The sequence below is a fragment of the Chenopodium album genome, chromosome 17 (assembly GCF_948465745.1).
Source record: "Chenopodium album chromosome 17, dcCheAlbu1.1, whole genome shotgun sequence".
In the NCBI taxonomy this organism is placed as follows: Eukaryota; Viridiplantae; Streptophyta; class Magnoliopsida; order Caryophyllales; family Amaranthaceae; genus Chenopodium; species Chenopodium album.
The window spans coordinates 2,609,208-2,625,299 of NC_137850.1; the positions used below are offsets into that span (position 1 = coordinate 2,609,208).

Sequence of the window (16,092 nt, forward strand, 5' to 3'; positions counted from 1 at the left end):
CATAGGGGTTGGGTACAAATATTTTGGTAGTGGAAAAAAGTAAGAGAGAGAAAGGTGAAAATACAAAATTGCCCATGTGACATATTGATAAACTAAAAAGTAAGGGCCTGTTCACATTTACTTAATTTCAGTTCAGTTCAGTTCAGCTTCAATCAGTTCAGTTCAGTTCCAATTAGTTCAGTTCAGTTCAGCTCCTAATTCCCTTCTCTCATAAAATATTCATTTCAGCTCAGTTCAGTTCAGTTCAGCTCCAATTAGTTCAGTTCAGTTAGTAAATGTGAACAAGCCCTAAGTGTGAAAAAGCAAGAGTATGTTAGGTATTTGTAATGTGAACATAAATCATTTTTTTCCTAAAGAGAAAATAGTGTAATATTTGTGAAATTTGCTAAAAAGGCAAGTGGTGCAATAATAAAATAACGGATAGTTGAATTAAACAAGTAAGATGACCATAAATAATCATACAAGTATTACAGATTAGTGGATTACTATATAAACCCCACTACTCTAATTCTCTCCCTCCAAACTTGGACACACTTTCTATGTCCACCACTCTTCACCTCCACCACCCATTTCCAACCCACCATTTTCTCTCTCCACCACAACCTCCGCCGTCACTTCCTCCCTTCCTCCGCCACTTCAACCCCCTCAATTGCACCCCAATTTCTCTCTCCTCCTCATCCTCATCAATGGGCACCCTCGATTCCCAAACTCAACCCATCACCACCACCTCTTCCGAGTTCAAACTCGTCGGCTACTCCAACTTCGTCCGCGTCAACCCCATGTCCGACCGCTTCTCCGTCAATAAATTCCACCACATCGAGTTCTGGTGCGGCGACGCTACCAACGTCAGCCGTCGCTTCTCCTGGGGCCTCGGTATGCCCGCCGTCGCTAAATCCGACCTCTCCACCGGAAACTCCGTCCACGCTTCTTATCTCCTTCGTTCAGGCGACCTAAACTTCCTCTTCACCTCGCCGTACTCCCCTTCTCTCTCCTCGCCGTCTTCCGCCGCAATACCCACCTTCGATTTCTCTCTCTTCACCTCTTTCCTCACTTCCCACGGCATCGGGGTTCGCGCCGTTGCTGTCGAAGTCGACGATGCCGAGGCTGCCTTCAATATTAGCGTCTCTCACGGCGCAATCCCGGCTTCTCCCCCGATTCAGCTTGGAAACGGCGTCATTCTGTCCGAGGTCAGCCTCTACGGCGACGTCGTTCTTCGCTACATAAGTTGTGGAGGTGGGATAGAGAATAAGAACAACAAGAATCCTGACACTGTTGTTGGTCCTCCCAGTGAATGGTTTCTCCCCGGGTTTGAGGGAATGCCGGAGGAATCATCGTTTCGAGGGCTCGATTTCGGGCTCCGGAGACTAGACCACGCGGTAGGGAACGTCCCGGAGCTAGCCAAAGCAATCGAGTATGTCAAAAAGTTTACTGGGTTTCATGAGTTCGCCGAGTTCACCGCCGATGATGTTGGGACGAGTGAGAGCGGGCTGAACTCGGCCGTGCTGGCGAACAATTCAGAGACAGTTCTGATTCCGATGAACGAGCCGGTGTACGGGACGAAGAGGAAGAGTCAAATTCAGACGTACTTGGAGCATAATGAAGGAGCTGGGGTTCAGCATTTGGCATTGATGAGTGAGGATATATTTTGGACTCTTAGGGAGATGAGGAAGCGGAGCGGGCTCGGCGGGTTCGAGTTTATGCCGGCACCACCACCGACGTATTATCGGAACTTAAGGAATCGAGTTGGGGATGTTTTGAGTGAAGAACAGATGAAGGAATGTGAAGAGTTGGGGATATTGGTTGATAAGGATGATCAGGGTACTTTGCTTCAGATTTTTACTAGGCCTATTGGGGACAGGTAGTATTTCTATTACACTACTCTACCTTTGGTTTTATGTTTTGTTTGCTTTATTTATTTGATTATCTTTGATTGATTGGTTTGTTATGTTGATTTGATTTTATTGTTTGACTTATGATTGCTTATATTGTTTTTAATTAAAGTTATGTGATATCTAACAAATTCACAAAGATGTCTTAAGGTTGAACTGTGTAAGTAGGTAGTTAATGAGAGAAAAAATTCGATGTTTTTTTAATTTTTTATATGGAGTGTTAGGTTGCGAACAGTTAGCTATTTAGCGTTACTCTTATTCGGAGTTTATTTATACTAGGAATTGTTTTTGCGAAATGTTCTTTCGAGTGTTTGAGTATGGCGATTTTAAAGAGTACAAGTTATATTTTAAATGGGTTCATTTGAGCTAAACCTTGTTGATCATTGCAGTAGCCTTTTTATCGTTTCAGTATACTAATAATATGCATTTTGCTACTTTAGTTTATACAATGCCAGCGAATCCTTAACCAAGCTTGCATATATACACATTTCAAGCTGTAATCTTATCGGAATTACGATGCAAAATTCCCATAATGTCACTTAAGATGCTCAAATTGCATACTTTTCCAGTATAATTGTGGCTTGAAATGCTTACATACTATTATTAGTAATATGTCCAAAAGAGTATAAATGCGGCCTATTATTATGGAATTGAGTTGGCTGCATTGGTAAGCCTTTTCTTTAGCTATTTTGAGCAAAAGTGTGGGCTAAAGTGGAAAGCTTTTTTTTACTGTTAGTAATTTGTTGCTTTTGTGCTTTCTTTGTCAATATACACATTTGTTAAAAAAATTAGAAATTCTGATGCCACAATGAAGATTTTGATAGTTTGATTAGGTGGAGAACACACTTTCAGTCATTTGTGTACAGTGGGACTGCACTTAAATATGGACATATCACAAGAGTTAGTGTGGTTAATGTTCTTAGTTGTTGAGCACAAATGCCTCACTGAAACAAAGAATTTTGATGTTGATTGAAACACAATTATAGAGGTCAAGGACATTATTCTAGTTGAGTAGTTTCTTCAGTGTTCAGTTCGTAGAGACAGCTGCAATATATTTTCCAGACTACATCTTTAGTCTTCATTTTGATCCTTATGTCTTTCAATTGCCAGTTATATTGGTAGTTCCAGTCGCGTTTTCTTTTCCCTCTGCTTATTCACCTTTCCTGTCTTCCTTTGGGAATCACATCTTCCCCGGAACCTCATTATTGGCATATATAGCTATTGGGTATAGCTAGACCCAGGAAAGGCCAGTAGGAACCTTTATGAGATTTTATTTTCAAACTATCTTACTATCATCCAAAGATGACGTTATATGTAGTATCTGGTGGAAGTGCAAAGCCAATGAACCTTTTTGATAGGTGCTGGACTGACGTTTCTCAATGACCAATCTTTTTTTTGAAACTATTAGCGCAAACCCCTTGATTTAAGATGGGAGAGACCTTTTTACGTTCTGGTTATAGGAAAAACATCAAATTATACAAAAAAATTTGCCTGATGGCTTATGCCTCATTCTAAGTAAAATTGGCACACAGAAATATATGTGCTAATAGATTGTTTTTTCAGGATCACTTTTGTGTGCTTCAGAGCAGAAATGCTATACTTCTTTGTCAATTCCAGCCAACACCTTTGACAATATCCTTGAATCTACATGAGTTGTTTATTGGAATTTGGAATGTTTCTTTTTTTTCATGTTAGGATTGACATTATGGTTTGGAATTCAAATGCATTGATCTCTTTTGCCTCAGCTGTAAGTTGATACAAGTATGCATTAGGATACGGAGTTTAAGGAGAGGGTGGGTCCGAACTTTGGGAGAAAGTAGCGAGGAAAAACTTATTAAAAGTAGAATATTAACTTAGGAACAGGACACCATTTTTTAGGTAAAGGTACAACTGGGACAGAGGGGATTACATTTGAAGGCTGTAGCATGCTCTGGAAATTGACAGTTTGGTAGCAAAATACTAATTGAACTCAACACTTAAAATGGCTTTAAGATGTGTACATGTTGCCTAAGGCTGTACGACTCACCAGCATTAGCCTACTATGGGCTCTTATAGTCAGATAGGTTCCGAGGCACTAAGTGCCTAGGATGTTTTTAGCTTTTATCCTAAGCAAGGGTTGTTTCCTTAGTCCTTACCCATTTATTTACATGTGAATCCATAAATGCCTCAATTTTCGTCTGTGTTAATGTGATCAGGCCAACTATGTTCATTGAGATTATCCAAAGAATTGGCTGCATGATGAAAGATGAAGAAGGCAAGTTGTACCAAAAGGGAGGCTGTGGAGGATTTGGGAAGGGAAACTTTTCAGAGCTTTTCAAATCAATTGAAGAGTATGAGAAGACACTTGAACGCAAGCCCGTTGCAGATACAAATGTTGCATGAGTTACAAACTACGTTGCTGTTGTGCAGCCATGAACGGTAATATTACTGAATTGGCGGGCTGCTGGCTCCAACGATCTTGTAATTAAGAACTTATTAACCCAGTGTAATTATGCAGAACGTATCATGCACTGTGTATAGTGATCAACTGATCTTTACTAAAGTATGTATCACATATATTGATTATTATAATGGATATGGTGAATAACTTATCAACTATGAAGTCATTTGACGCGTACACAAATGAGAAGTATAAGGTGAATCTGGAGCATCTGCTTGTTTTATGAGGAAGCAATGTTGGTGCAACAAAAAATGAAGTTTATACTTGTCAACGTATATAACCAATTTAGTTGCATTTTTACACACTTATACATATAAGTATACAACTATACAAGTAAATAATCCCTCGTAAAGTTTTTAGCAAAGAACCGAGAATGACTATATTCATCTCGTCAAAATGATGCAACTGAGGAAATACTACGTGTATATTAGTGATTGATAAAGTTTTGATTAAAATAGTTATTATGAGTGACCTTTTGAGTTGTACATGATAACATGACATTTATTGTTGGAGCTTTGAGTTAAAATTAAGTTAAGATATGTATTTCGTTCTTCGTATACTGTATTAGATTGCGGACTTTGCGGTTGGTTCGTTAATTGGAAAACAATTGGAATTGGACTATTCTTATTTCTTTTTTTTAAAAAGAGAAAAGAGAAAGGAGAATATTATAAAACCTAAATTTTCATAAAATTGAATTTTGCTAACGAACGCTCCCGGACTGTTGAAAAAAAATTAAAATAATTTCTTAAATTGTATTAATTTGGAATCCATGATAAAATCATGCGTCGACCACTCGATTGGTGTAATTTTATTTACATGTCAATAAGCTGTTTAATTTTTTTTTTTAATTTTTTTAATGTATCAATCACCCATATTTTGAAAATTTTTTCTCAAGCAAATTAGCTTGCTGCTTGCCCAAGCCAATTGCAAGTTCATTTTATTTTTTAGCTCCAATGGTTTAGTTAGTAGTTGGGGAATTTTAGAAATTACAAGCAAATTCCTAACAACAACCATCGGAGTTGCTCGTGCTTCACAAGAATTTATTTATCTTATACTCCACATTATCTAATCTAATCTTATTGAAACTTACTAACTCTTAGCTTATCTTATCTAAATTATATTAGCTCTTATTAACCCGTAATACATTTTTTTTTTGAACTTGTTAGAAGCATATATAAAGCTAGGAGAGAACTTAGAAAAGTGCCTAAAAAAGGTGAGATAGATATGCAAAAATTGAAAATCGATTACTTCCTAACATTCTTTCATTTCAGAAATACTTCCTCAATTATTTATTTATTTATTTATTTTTTTATACCAAGAAATATTTTGATTTTAGCACTGTTCACTCACTAACATATAAGATACCTTGACTACCTTTGATGTTAATACATAAGAAAAGGTATACAAAGTAGTTGTAACTTGTAAGAGTTTTTAATTTGTTTAATTTATCATGATTTATATATTCATAACATTAATTTTTTTTTATAAATATTAATTTTTAGAAAAATTGGTTAACAAACTACCCATTTTTTACAAAATTTGTGAACCACTACCCACAAATGAATTTCGTCTAATTTCACCGTTTATGGGACCTACATTTTTGTTTCCTACCAATTAACCCCATTCCTACCCTAATTAACTCCATTCCCACCCCAATTAACTCCCTCTCCAACCCCATTAACTAGGGGTGAGCAAACCGGGTACCCGGTCAAAATTTTAGGACCCGGACTTGGAATTGGTTGGAACCGGGTCCTAAAATTCGGAACCGGAATTGGAATTGGTTTAACCGGGTCCTAAAGTTTAGGAATTGGAATTGGAACCACCGGGTACCGGTTCCGGTTCCAGGTACCCACTTATGTATGTAATTGTTAAAATATAATACAAATTACAATTCTTATTTTAATTAGGTTCATTTTTAGCGTTTAATACTTATATTTATGATGCATTAAGCTATTTGTATTTATGTTAGGTATTAACAATACTTTTTTATTTTACAAATTATATGCATTCAACATATTTTAATTATTTAAAATTTATTTAGTTTATAATATATTGGGTAACCGGGTACCCAACCGGTTCCGGTTCCAAAAAGTTGAGAATTGGAATTGGAATTGGTTATAACCGGGTCCTTAATTTACTACCCGGAATTGGAACCACCGGGTCCAATTTCAGTTCCGGACCCGCCAGTTCCTAACCGGTTCCAATTCCAATTCCGGGTACCCGGAATTTTTGCTCACCCCTACCATTAACCCCCTTCCCAACCTAATTAACCCCCAAACTCCTTTGCCACTCCAAACCCTAAACTCTAAATAATACCCCTAGATTGTTGGCTGTATTTGGGGGAAATAATAAAAGGGGAAGAAGAGGTGGGGTTAATTAGGTTAGGAAGGGGGGTCAATGGGGTTGGGAAGGGGGTTAATTAGGGTGGAAAGGTAGTTAGTGGGTGGGAAACAAAAATATGGGCCTCACAAACGGTGAAATTAGACGGAATTCATTTTGGGTAGTTGTACATAAACTTTTGCTAAAAATGAGTAGTTGTTAACCTATTCCTTAAAACACTATAGTTATTTTGAGTAAAAAAACGGATAATTGTACACAAAATTTCTTAATTTTAATTTTGATTGCACGTAATATTTTAATTTTATTTTTAAAAAAAAAGGGAAAGTAGTTTGGTGAGGAAAGAGTAGTACCAAAGTCTAACGAAAACTACCAGTCTACCAGTATTCCCGAGCTCCAACGACACCTTCCCACAACCCAGAATTACCAAAAACCTAAATCACCAAAATCCTCCATTTTTAACCATTTGAGCTCAATCAACTTCATCAATGGCGTCAAATGGAGCTTCTTCGGTTCGTCTCTCTCTTTCTCTCTCCTCCTTCCTCCTTTCTCTTTGATTCTGTGTTCATCATTTGAGCAGCTTTTTACAAATTGATTGTTGTAGTTTGCGAAATGCAATCGAATTGAATAGCTTTTTTTTTTTTGGTTATTTTTCAGAAAACGGAGGATACTGAAGCTAGTCTTGAGAAGATCAAACGCCAATTAGCTTCGAATTCTGGTCGAAATCTGTTACAAGGCCCTCTTTATAAACGATCTGAAACTGTATTTTTTTTTTCTTCTTCTTCTTTATTTATTTTTTTTTCAATTAATTTCATAATCATTTATTTCTGAAGTTCAAATATATGTGAGTTTTAGCTGATCATTGAATTAGGGATTAGAGAACCTTTAAATTGATTTTTTGTGTAAAAGTATGTGAAAGCTAGAATGCAAAATCAATGTCAATTCCTCAAATTTAGTGATCCTAAGTCAATGAGAGGTGGTGGAAAACTGGAAGTTATTGACTTAATGGAGTTATTTTTACGCGGGAGCTCAGCTGGGGGAGGGAGTTGGGTAGATGAGCGATCTTTATGTGATTTGGATGGAAAGTTGTGTTGTTATAAGAGATTAGGGAGGATAAATTAGGGAACTTTTATGAGGTGCAAACTAAAGGTGAGTGCTTTAGAATCTCTTCAATTATGCATGGAGGCTTGTTGAGGTTGTTGAGTTATTGCCTCTTGATGAAGCTGTGATATACAATCTGTGGTACATTACGATCCTCAGCGATAGTATACAAGTATCTGATTCTGGCGTAAGAGCTGAGTCTGTAGGAAGTGGTCTATGTAATGCTTTTTGAAGAGTCTACGAACAGCTAGGAATCACCTCTCTGTTAGGAAACCAAGGTAATGAGTTTTTGTGTAGATGATGTTAGACTACATTCTGAAAGAGATCATAGAGAAAGATTATTGGACGAATGTGATTATTGGTTTAGGTTTCTTAGAGATCATAGTGCTTGTTCTTGAAAAAAGAGCGGATATCACACCAGACATATGCATGTTATGCCAGGCAAGCTGCGTTTCTTCTTCACATTTTCCTTCACTATAAGGTGGTTTCTTATCTATAGGACCAGGAACAGGCTCTTTTAGTTGCAGACTGAGTCTTTGGTTTGTCCTTAGAATATTATAAAGTGTTGCTAGTTCAGAGTACGGGGTTTGGGAAGTCTGAGGAGATGTTATGGAAAAAATTCTGTGACAGCAATTTTGTGGAGTATATAGCTTGAATGGAATAGCTGTATTTGAGACAAACCTTACCATCATAGTATTTAAATATAGTTGATAAGCTGAAGCTTGATTGTAAAAAGTTTGAGGTACACTACACTAGGGTTTAGATTCAACCACTCAAGGGAAGCAAAGGCGTGCACATCATGTGAGGTACACATTTCTTTGTAAAAATCTTGTATATCAGCATTATATTATATTAATTAAAAAAAGCTAGTTGCTCATCACAAAATAAGATGAATATCATTATTTAATATTTGCAGATCACTAAAAGGCTTATTAAGTAATCTTCTAATGGATGACTAGTACACACCTGTAATCTAACCTCATAGGGTGGATGGTAATTTTCTCTTTTCAACGATGAGTTGGGTGAAGAACAGAAAAGATGTTTAGAAAAGATTAAATAAGTGCAGGGAGAGAAAATGATGGTGTTAAGTGCACCGAGTGATAATCATGTAATGACAGTGGTGTATCAATCATTAGAGCACGATTTGTGGTAATTGAAGTGATATATTTGGGTGGGTAATGATGACATTGTTTGGGAGAAGTTGTATCGTAGAATCCTAGAAGTAGCCTGGTACATGATATGTTACCAACTACTTTTGACTTTTGAGGTCTTAAGTGTCTCACCTAGTAAAAGGAGGATGTTTGCTATGAGTCTATATTTCATCCTATTGTGTCTATTTGACACTAGCTGCTATTTCACTTATGGTAAGGAGCTAAGATGTAGCATAGTGAATTGCCGTCCCTTTGCTGGGTTAAATATTGTACCCTCATCCTTTGTGGTTGTCTGGCCAGCTTCCTTGAAGGAGCTGATCGTTCAACTCAGTGAAGGCTCTTTTGGGGCTGGGTTCTAGAATTGATATCAAATAGTCTGTCCTTAGCTGGAAGGCCACACATAGGTCATGTAAACCATGTGTTTTAAAATTTTCTAGCACCATGTGAAAGGAGAGCTTTGTAGCACTCAAGGGTATTTATACTATAAGTTTCGGTCCTTAAGGGAGGTCATCCTCTGGTTGAAGATACCTGTCATTTGTTTTGTCTCTCAGTTATTAAGCATTGACGGTAACCCTTGAATCATTATGGGTAACAAATGGACGAGGCTAGTTCAAGCCTCTACAGGAAAATTTCACAGTTTATTTTCTGGGGGCTGGTACTATAGGCCACTTTCAGGAATAGAAATCTCATGAGCAGTCCACCATTTGCATTTGTAAAAGGTTAAGCATTCTTCATCATTGTTTGTTGAATTTGCCAAGTATTGGTTCATTTCACTATTGCTGTTGTCTGTGGTGCACCTCTTATGAACCCTATAGAATAGTGATCCAAATCCTATTTTGATTTGAAGGCCCAAAAGGGACACGTTGAGCCTATGTTGGATCTGACAAGGAATTCTTTTCATGAGATTTCCCTTGTGCAGGCCTTTTCAACCTTTCACCTTACTTGGTCTCCACTGCACTTAGGGGGAAGGGTTAATCAACTTTGCCTCTTATTGCCGCAGCTGTTAAAGTCTTCTAGAGAGAGAAAGAGAGAGAGAGAACACTTTCCCTACCTTTCACGTTTATGGACTTGGGTGGGTCTATATGACATTCCTTCTTTCTCCTTCATTGTTCCTATTTGATTTATAGCTGCCATCAACAAGATGTTATCTGTTCATACTAGATATCCGTTGCTAGATTTCAGTTCTTATGCCCCTTTGCAGTCACCTGCGATTTTTACTATTATATGGAAACTAATAATGCCTGTGTCTTCCATTCTTATTTGTTCGGCATATCTATGGACTGTTGGGTATTGTTGCTATTACTACAGTCCAATGAATACTTCATAATCCCGTATGGGAGGACAGACACAGCTCCTATCAACCTGAATGCTTGTTAGGACACCCCCCCCCTCCTTTCACTCCATGCAAGAGAGCCTTACCAGTCTACCTCTTGACAGTTTTACTACACACTGGGCAGCAGCTATCAATTTCATCAAGCACGGTGAGCTTTGGGTCTTCACAGTTAAATCAAGGATGAAACTAACTCTTAATTATTTTTAAATATTGCCAAAGTAAATGTACATCAAAAGGGTACTCACAAAGACACATACACAAAAAAAAAAAAAAAAAAGAAAAAAAAAAAAGAAAGAACTAATAGCTACCACAATTTCTTTGTATCTCCACAATAGAGTCCCTTGGGAAAGCCGCACTGCCTTAGCCTTTTACGTCACCTTTGTGAATGATTCAGTTCAATAGCATTAAGGTATAAAAAATTGAATTGTGTACGTCTTGATGGTGCAACTGAACTTTTATGTCCCTTAAGTAATTTGTAATAATGTTCATGGAACTATCCTTAAATTAGGCCATTAGTCCATCTGGTAATCCCACAAGAGTAGCAGGAAGGTTTACAAGAACTGACATTATCATATCTCTAAGTTACGGGTGATCTGATTTAGATATAAGATTTGGCCCAATGAAGTTTTATATTGGTTTGGCGAGCCTTCTATGCCTAGAATTGGAGCGCCCTATTGTTAAAGGTCCTTATTTTTTTGTTTCTGCACAAGACGTTGAGCCTTCTGTCAGTTCCGTGACCATGATTAGCATTCTCGTGCATTAAAGTAGTTATTGAGTATTGACTATGGATATCTGTAGATTATTTACATTATTCAGTTAACTTCTTAGTTGCCAAAAACTTTCAATATATATGCTTATGCTAACCAAAGTTTGTTTATCATCATTATCTCTATATTTTGTAGTTGAGGAAATGGAACGAGAGATGGATGATTTTAGATCCTAGCACTGGGAAAATGGAATACAAGTAAGTAGTATCTTAGGCCATGTTCTTTATTATGATAATTGCTAATACGAAGTACTTCGTATATAGTAACTTTCAAATGGTTTTTTTTGACCTCTTTCCATATGTGTATCTCTTCATTACAATTTCAATTGACTTCAGGCTAAAGCGAAATGAGCCAAATGTCAAAGGGACCATTTTATTTGATGCTAGCAGCGCAATTACCCTGTCTCCTGTGAATTTCCAGTATGATTTGCTAGTTCAACTTTTGCTTTATTAAGCTATTTTCTTTGTCTTCTGTGGAGATGAGATGTTGATTTGTGGTTTCATGTTTTCAGTGGACTACCAAAGTATGATGGGTGCTGCATCTGTATCCATTGATTTATTTGACGTTTAAGTCATATACAGTTCCTAAATTCTGTAATTAGAAGTATACATCTCAATTTGGGGGAGGGGGATGAGAAATAAATTACATTATACTTAACAGAACATACAGATATCGGAACCCCGCAGAAGAAAGATTATTTCCTCTGTGCAGAAACTCCTGGTGCTGCAAAAGCTTGGGTGTCAACATTACAGTAAGCTCCTGTGCTGCTTTTTATGTTAATTTCTTTATGAAGAAGGCTTGGTTACTTCTCTATATAAGTTCATCAATTACCTTTCTATAACTGAATGTGCTTCAGTGCTGGTAATATTTGCAAAGATTAATCAAAATTAGCAGTGTATGGCTTATTATCAGGAGATACTTTCATCATGATAATATAAATCAGGGAAGATACAAAATTTCACACCTAAACATTTTATATATTCATAAAATTCAGTGAGGGATCATCACCTACCACATACAGAGTCATCGTGCTCTACCATTTTGCAGTTTCTGCTTCAGTATCAGCTATCTGCATTTTCTCCACATTCAACATCTTTTGTACCAATCTGTCCATGAAAAACGCTTGTTCTGTAACGTAGCTGACCATTAACACTGTCTGAGATAGAGAATTCTTAGTAGCTATATTATCATCTTTGCTTAGTTGCTGCTGGAGGAGGTGTAGGCTGCTTCCGTGACCATTCTCAAAGGAAGGAAGAACTTCCTTTTGTTTGTATATGGCAGACATCTGTTGAATTTTCTTTGCAGTTTAGGTGTTGATTTATTTTGTGAATTTAAAACTGTAAACAGGGATACTTTGGTGCTAAGATTTGAGAAGTCAGTCCCACAAGAGGATTTTTTAACCCAACTTTCTAGAAATTAACAATAATTGAAAAATTACTCCTCCTGGTGCAATTAATGTAACTTGACTCACTTTTATCAAAATGTTAGTGTTTTTTAAAAAGTTTTTTTAATTCAAAATTTTTAACTTTCCAAAAGCCCCGGCAACTAATCAATGCAAAAACAATGCAATTCAAATGACACTTTCTAAAATGGCCAGTATTGTTAATAATTATCTTTTCCTGAACAAGAAATTGGCCATTTTACCGCTCTGCCTCCTATCCTGCTTCTTTTTTGTTGTCATGGTATGCTTCCATATGCTGGATGATTTTCAGTCATTTGCTTTCATCTTGTTGGTGGAAGAAGTAAACACTTGAACTGTTATTAAGTACTTCATAGGCTCATAGCCTTCTCAGTTATTCTTTGTTCGATTCCTTTCTTTATGTGAGGTTTAATAGCTTAATAAATTGGGATCATGTTGATTTATGCTCCTGGTTGATTGCTTGATGTATGTTTTGGTGATGATTGTCTGCTCTGTGAATGACTGAACTGTTGTGGAGTGGCTTTATTATTTTATGGCTTATGTGTCTAACTTTGATCATTTTGCATGATTAAAGTGCGGCTCAGTTGGTCCTAAAGGCCCATAAAGAGGCTGTGAATTCATTAAGTGGAAGTGGCTCTTCTCAACTTGGTACGGTCGCTACTGTTGTTGCTGCTGCAAACTCAACTGCATTAGAAGCCACAAAAGAAATAGAAGCAGCAATGAAGGTTTCTTTGAGAAATGCTCTGGGATCAATGTTGAGCAAACCTCCTGAAGGCCAAATGGATGATACAACAATCATGAAGGTATGGTGGTGATCAATCTATTTTTTAACAAATGAATAGCTTTTCCTGGCATTTGTAACCTAGGCTGTTTGACCCTCATTTGTAGTTGGAAGAAGGAAAGATTCTGTCGATGACTTCTTGATAATTTTTTTAAAAAAATGCTTTGGATGTGTTGTTTTATCTTTGTTATAATAAAACAGTAAGACTCTGATGCGGGGATGAATTATTATTGGATTCTTTGTCTCAAGGTCTTCACTTGCAAGACTTCCCGACTAGTATCATCTTTCACTATATACAGAGTGACTGGAAGGATCTATCATGTTGCTGATTTCTGTTTTTTGTGAATACTTAGGACTCATTGTCCCCCTTTCAAATCTTCTTACCTCTTTAAGTAAAATCTTTCATTACCAAGAAAAAGCAGAAACAACAGTCTTAAATCAAATTAGACAACTACAAGGCTACAACCATGATGTCACTCCCATTTTATGTGTTTGACTTTAAATGCCTGGATAGGGCTGACAAGATTTTTGTAGGGATGTTTAAACACTGATGATTGCTAAACTTTGCTGCTATTTCTTTTATACTCCCCCCCCCCCCCCCCCCTCCCAACACACACACACACTCATACACACACCTCCCTGATTTATTTGTGTAAATAGTTGTAGCAGATTCAAAATTTGTGTTTACAATAGTATAAACTGCGGATTGCATATAACAACGATCTTACAGTGCTTGTCAATCCTGAATAGGTATGGGGCAGTAATTGCACTTTTATGAATTGTAGCCTTGTTCTTTGTCAAAGGTTAAATTGACTGTCTTGGAGTTATTGAACTCCGTAGATTAAGGATCCGTGTCTGTTCTCTGAGCATAGACGAGATATTAACTGAAGTTCCCATGATGACCTAATTTCTTATTGCCTTTCAGGAGACTTTACGGGTGAAAGATGAAGAACTACAGAATTTATCTCGTGAGCTGCGTGCAAGGGATTCTGCAATAAAGGAATTAACTGAAAAGCTATCTGATACTGCTCAAGCTGCAGAGGCTGCTGCATCTGCAGCTCATAGAATGGATGACCAAAGGAGAATTGCTTATGCTGAAAAGGAGCAGCTCAAAGAGGGTTATGAGAAACAGTTGGAGTCTACTGCAGTTAAGGTACTTTGTTGTGTGTGTATGTTGTGACAAATATAATCTATAATGGTGGTAGAGCTAGATGATTTAAACATTTTCAGCATCACTTTCTTTGTGCTAATTACTTTTTGTTTACTTCATGTTCTGGATCTAATTGTCTGTGTGCTTACTCTTTTGTAACACACCATCATTCACTACATAATATATGTTTTTGACTGAGGCATGCTCTGCTTGAATGCGCAGTTGAGAGAATCTGAAGAGAAGGTTGTGGCTCTGAGTAAAGAAATAGATCAACTGATTAAACAGCGAGATTCAGCTATTCAAGAGGCACATTTATGGAGAAGTGAGCTTGGGAAGGCTAGAGAACGTAATGTGATATTAGAAGCAGCTGTTGTTAGAGCAGAGGAGAAGGTCAGGATTACAGAAACAGATTCTGAAACCAGAATAAAAGAAGCTGCACAGAAGGAATCAGCAGCTTTGCAAGAGAAGCAAGAGCTTCTGAATTATGTTAATGCACTACAAATGCAGCTTCAGAGGTCAATGAACAAACCTTCCTAACTTCCTTATTAGTGTGTGTGCTCAGTATAACTGGATGCTTCACTATTTACTACTCCATATATCCCACAAAGTTATACTCCATCAAAACTTTCTGCGTATTTGCTGGATGAAAACTTAGTTTGGGTGTTACCATCTGTGTCTTAGACTATCGTTAATATGCTAATTTCAGAAGAGATTAGCTCAGATAGGTTTTCATTTATTTGTATTGTTTTTGTTTTTGGAATAGTGGTCGAATGATCACCATAATCATATGCAGTACCTGATTGGTTTTTTTTTTTTTTTTTTTTTCTTTTCTTCTTTTTTTAAAGTGACAGGCAGCAAATCGACACAAAGCAAGTCTTTGAGAACTCTGAGACTCGTTCTGACATGGAAGACACCCGCCCGCTAACTAAGCATGTGGACTCATCTGATGAGAATGTTGACAAAGCATGTTTAAGTGTCTCAAAAACAGTTCCTGTTGCCGAGGATGGTGCTGTTCGCTTATTAGAAGCAGACCAAGGTAGTGAGCACCCGATTGGTGATGGCCAATGGAATGATATCGAAGCTACAGAATCAAGAATAGCCGATGTAAGAGAAGTTGCCCCTGATTCAGAGGGAAGAAGCTTAGACATTTCTGTAGTCAGCTCGCTGTTGAATGACCAGCAAGAGCAAGGAGGCTCCTATCCTCAAGATCGACAATGAAACATCGAAGGGTAAAGGGTAGTAATTTACTAGCTGTTTGAATTATTTGAAAGCAGTTTGTGATGTACATGAAAGCGATGACAGGAGCTCCTTCCATTGCAGGAACTCTGGAATTAACGATTGTAATTCTTGTAGAAATGCGTAGTGCTGAATATAGCAAGTTTTCCTGGGATAGAACAAGATTTGATATGGTTTACATCTTGTTGAGATGGATGAAACTTTGTGAAACCTTGCCCGAAGATGAGAAATTTGTACAAGTCATCTCAGAAATTCATTTATCACTTTTATTACAAAGTTTTCAATAGGATATATCTTACTTCGTATAATCTTATGTGTGGTTTATTCGAAGTCGTGGTGTTGATGAAATTATCTACCCCACCTCCCTCTCCCTTCCTCCTCTTTCTCCCAACTATGAAGGGTATTATTTTATTAAGGCATCAACAAATAAAATCCAAGAAAATTAAACATAGTTGTATATGGTTATCACTAATAATACTGCATGAGC

At 37.2% G+C, this 16,092-nt stretch overlaps 2 protein-coding genes across 4 annotated transcripts; both read left to right on the forward strand.

The window, feature by feature from the left end:
• Positions 1 to 491: 491 nt before the first annotated feature.
• LOC145589379 (4-hydroxyphenylpyruvate dioxygenase-like) lies at positions 492 to 4,484 on the forward strand. Its single transcript, XM_081645917.1, has 2 exons — positions 492 to 1,858; positions 4,085 to 4,484. Exons 1-2 carry the CDS (start codon positions 540 to 542, stop codon positions 4,269 to 4,271), a joined length of 1,506 nt encoding a protein of 501 aa, XP_081502043.1. The 5' UTR covers positions 492 to 539; the 3' UTR covers positions 4,272 to 4,484.
• Positions 4,485 to 7,011: 2,527 nt separating this feature from the next.
• On the forward strand, positions 7,012 to 15,861 carry LOC145589380 (uncharacterized). Of its 3 annotated transcripts, XM_081645919.1 has the most exons (11): positions 7,012 to 7,178; positions 7,324 to 7,428; positions 11,154 to 11,215; positions 11,354 to 11,437; positions 11,530 to 11,561; positions 11,688 to 11,769; positions 13,013 to 13,241; positions 14,145 to 14,372; positions 14,592 to 14,884; positions 15,215 to 15,598; positions 15,690 to 15,861. In XM_081645919.1, the coding sequence occupies exons 1-10, from the start codon at positions 7,155 to 7,157 to the stop codon at positions 15,585 to 15,587; spliced, it is 1,512 nt and encodes a 503-aa protein (XP_081502045.1). In that variant the 5' UTR covers positions 7,012 to 7,154; the 3' UTR covers positions 15,588 to 15,598; positions 15,690 to 15,861. The 3 variants fall into 3 exon arrangements, with proteins under 3 accessions (XP_081502045.1, XP_081502044.1, XP_081502046.1); XM_081645918.1 differs by having other exon boundaries at positions 15,215 to 15,861; XM_081645920.1 differs by having other exon boundaries at positions 15,221 to 15,861.
• The last annotated feature ends 231 nt before the right edge of the window (positions 15,862 to 16,092 follow it).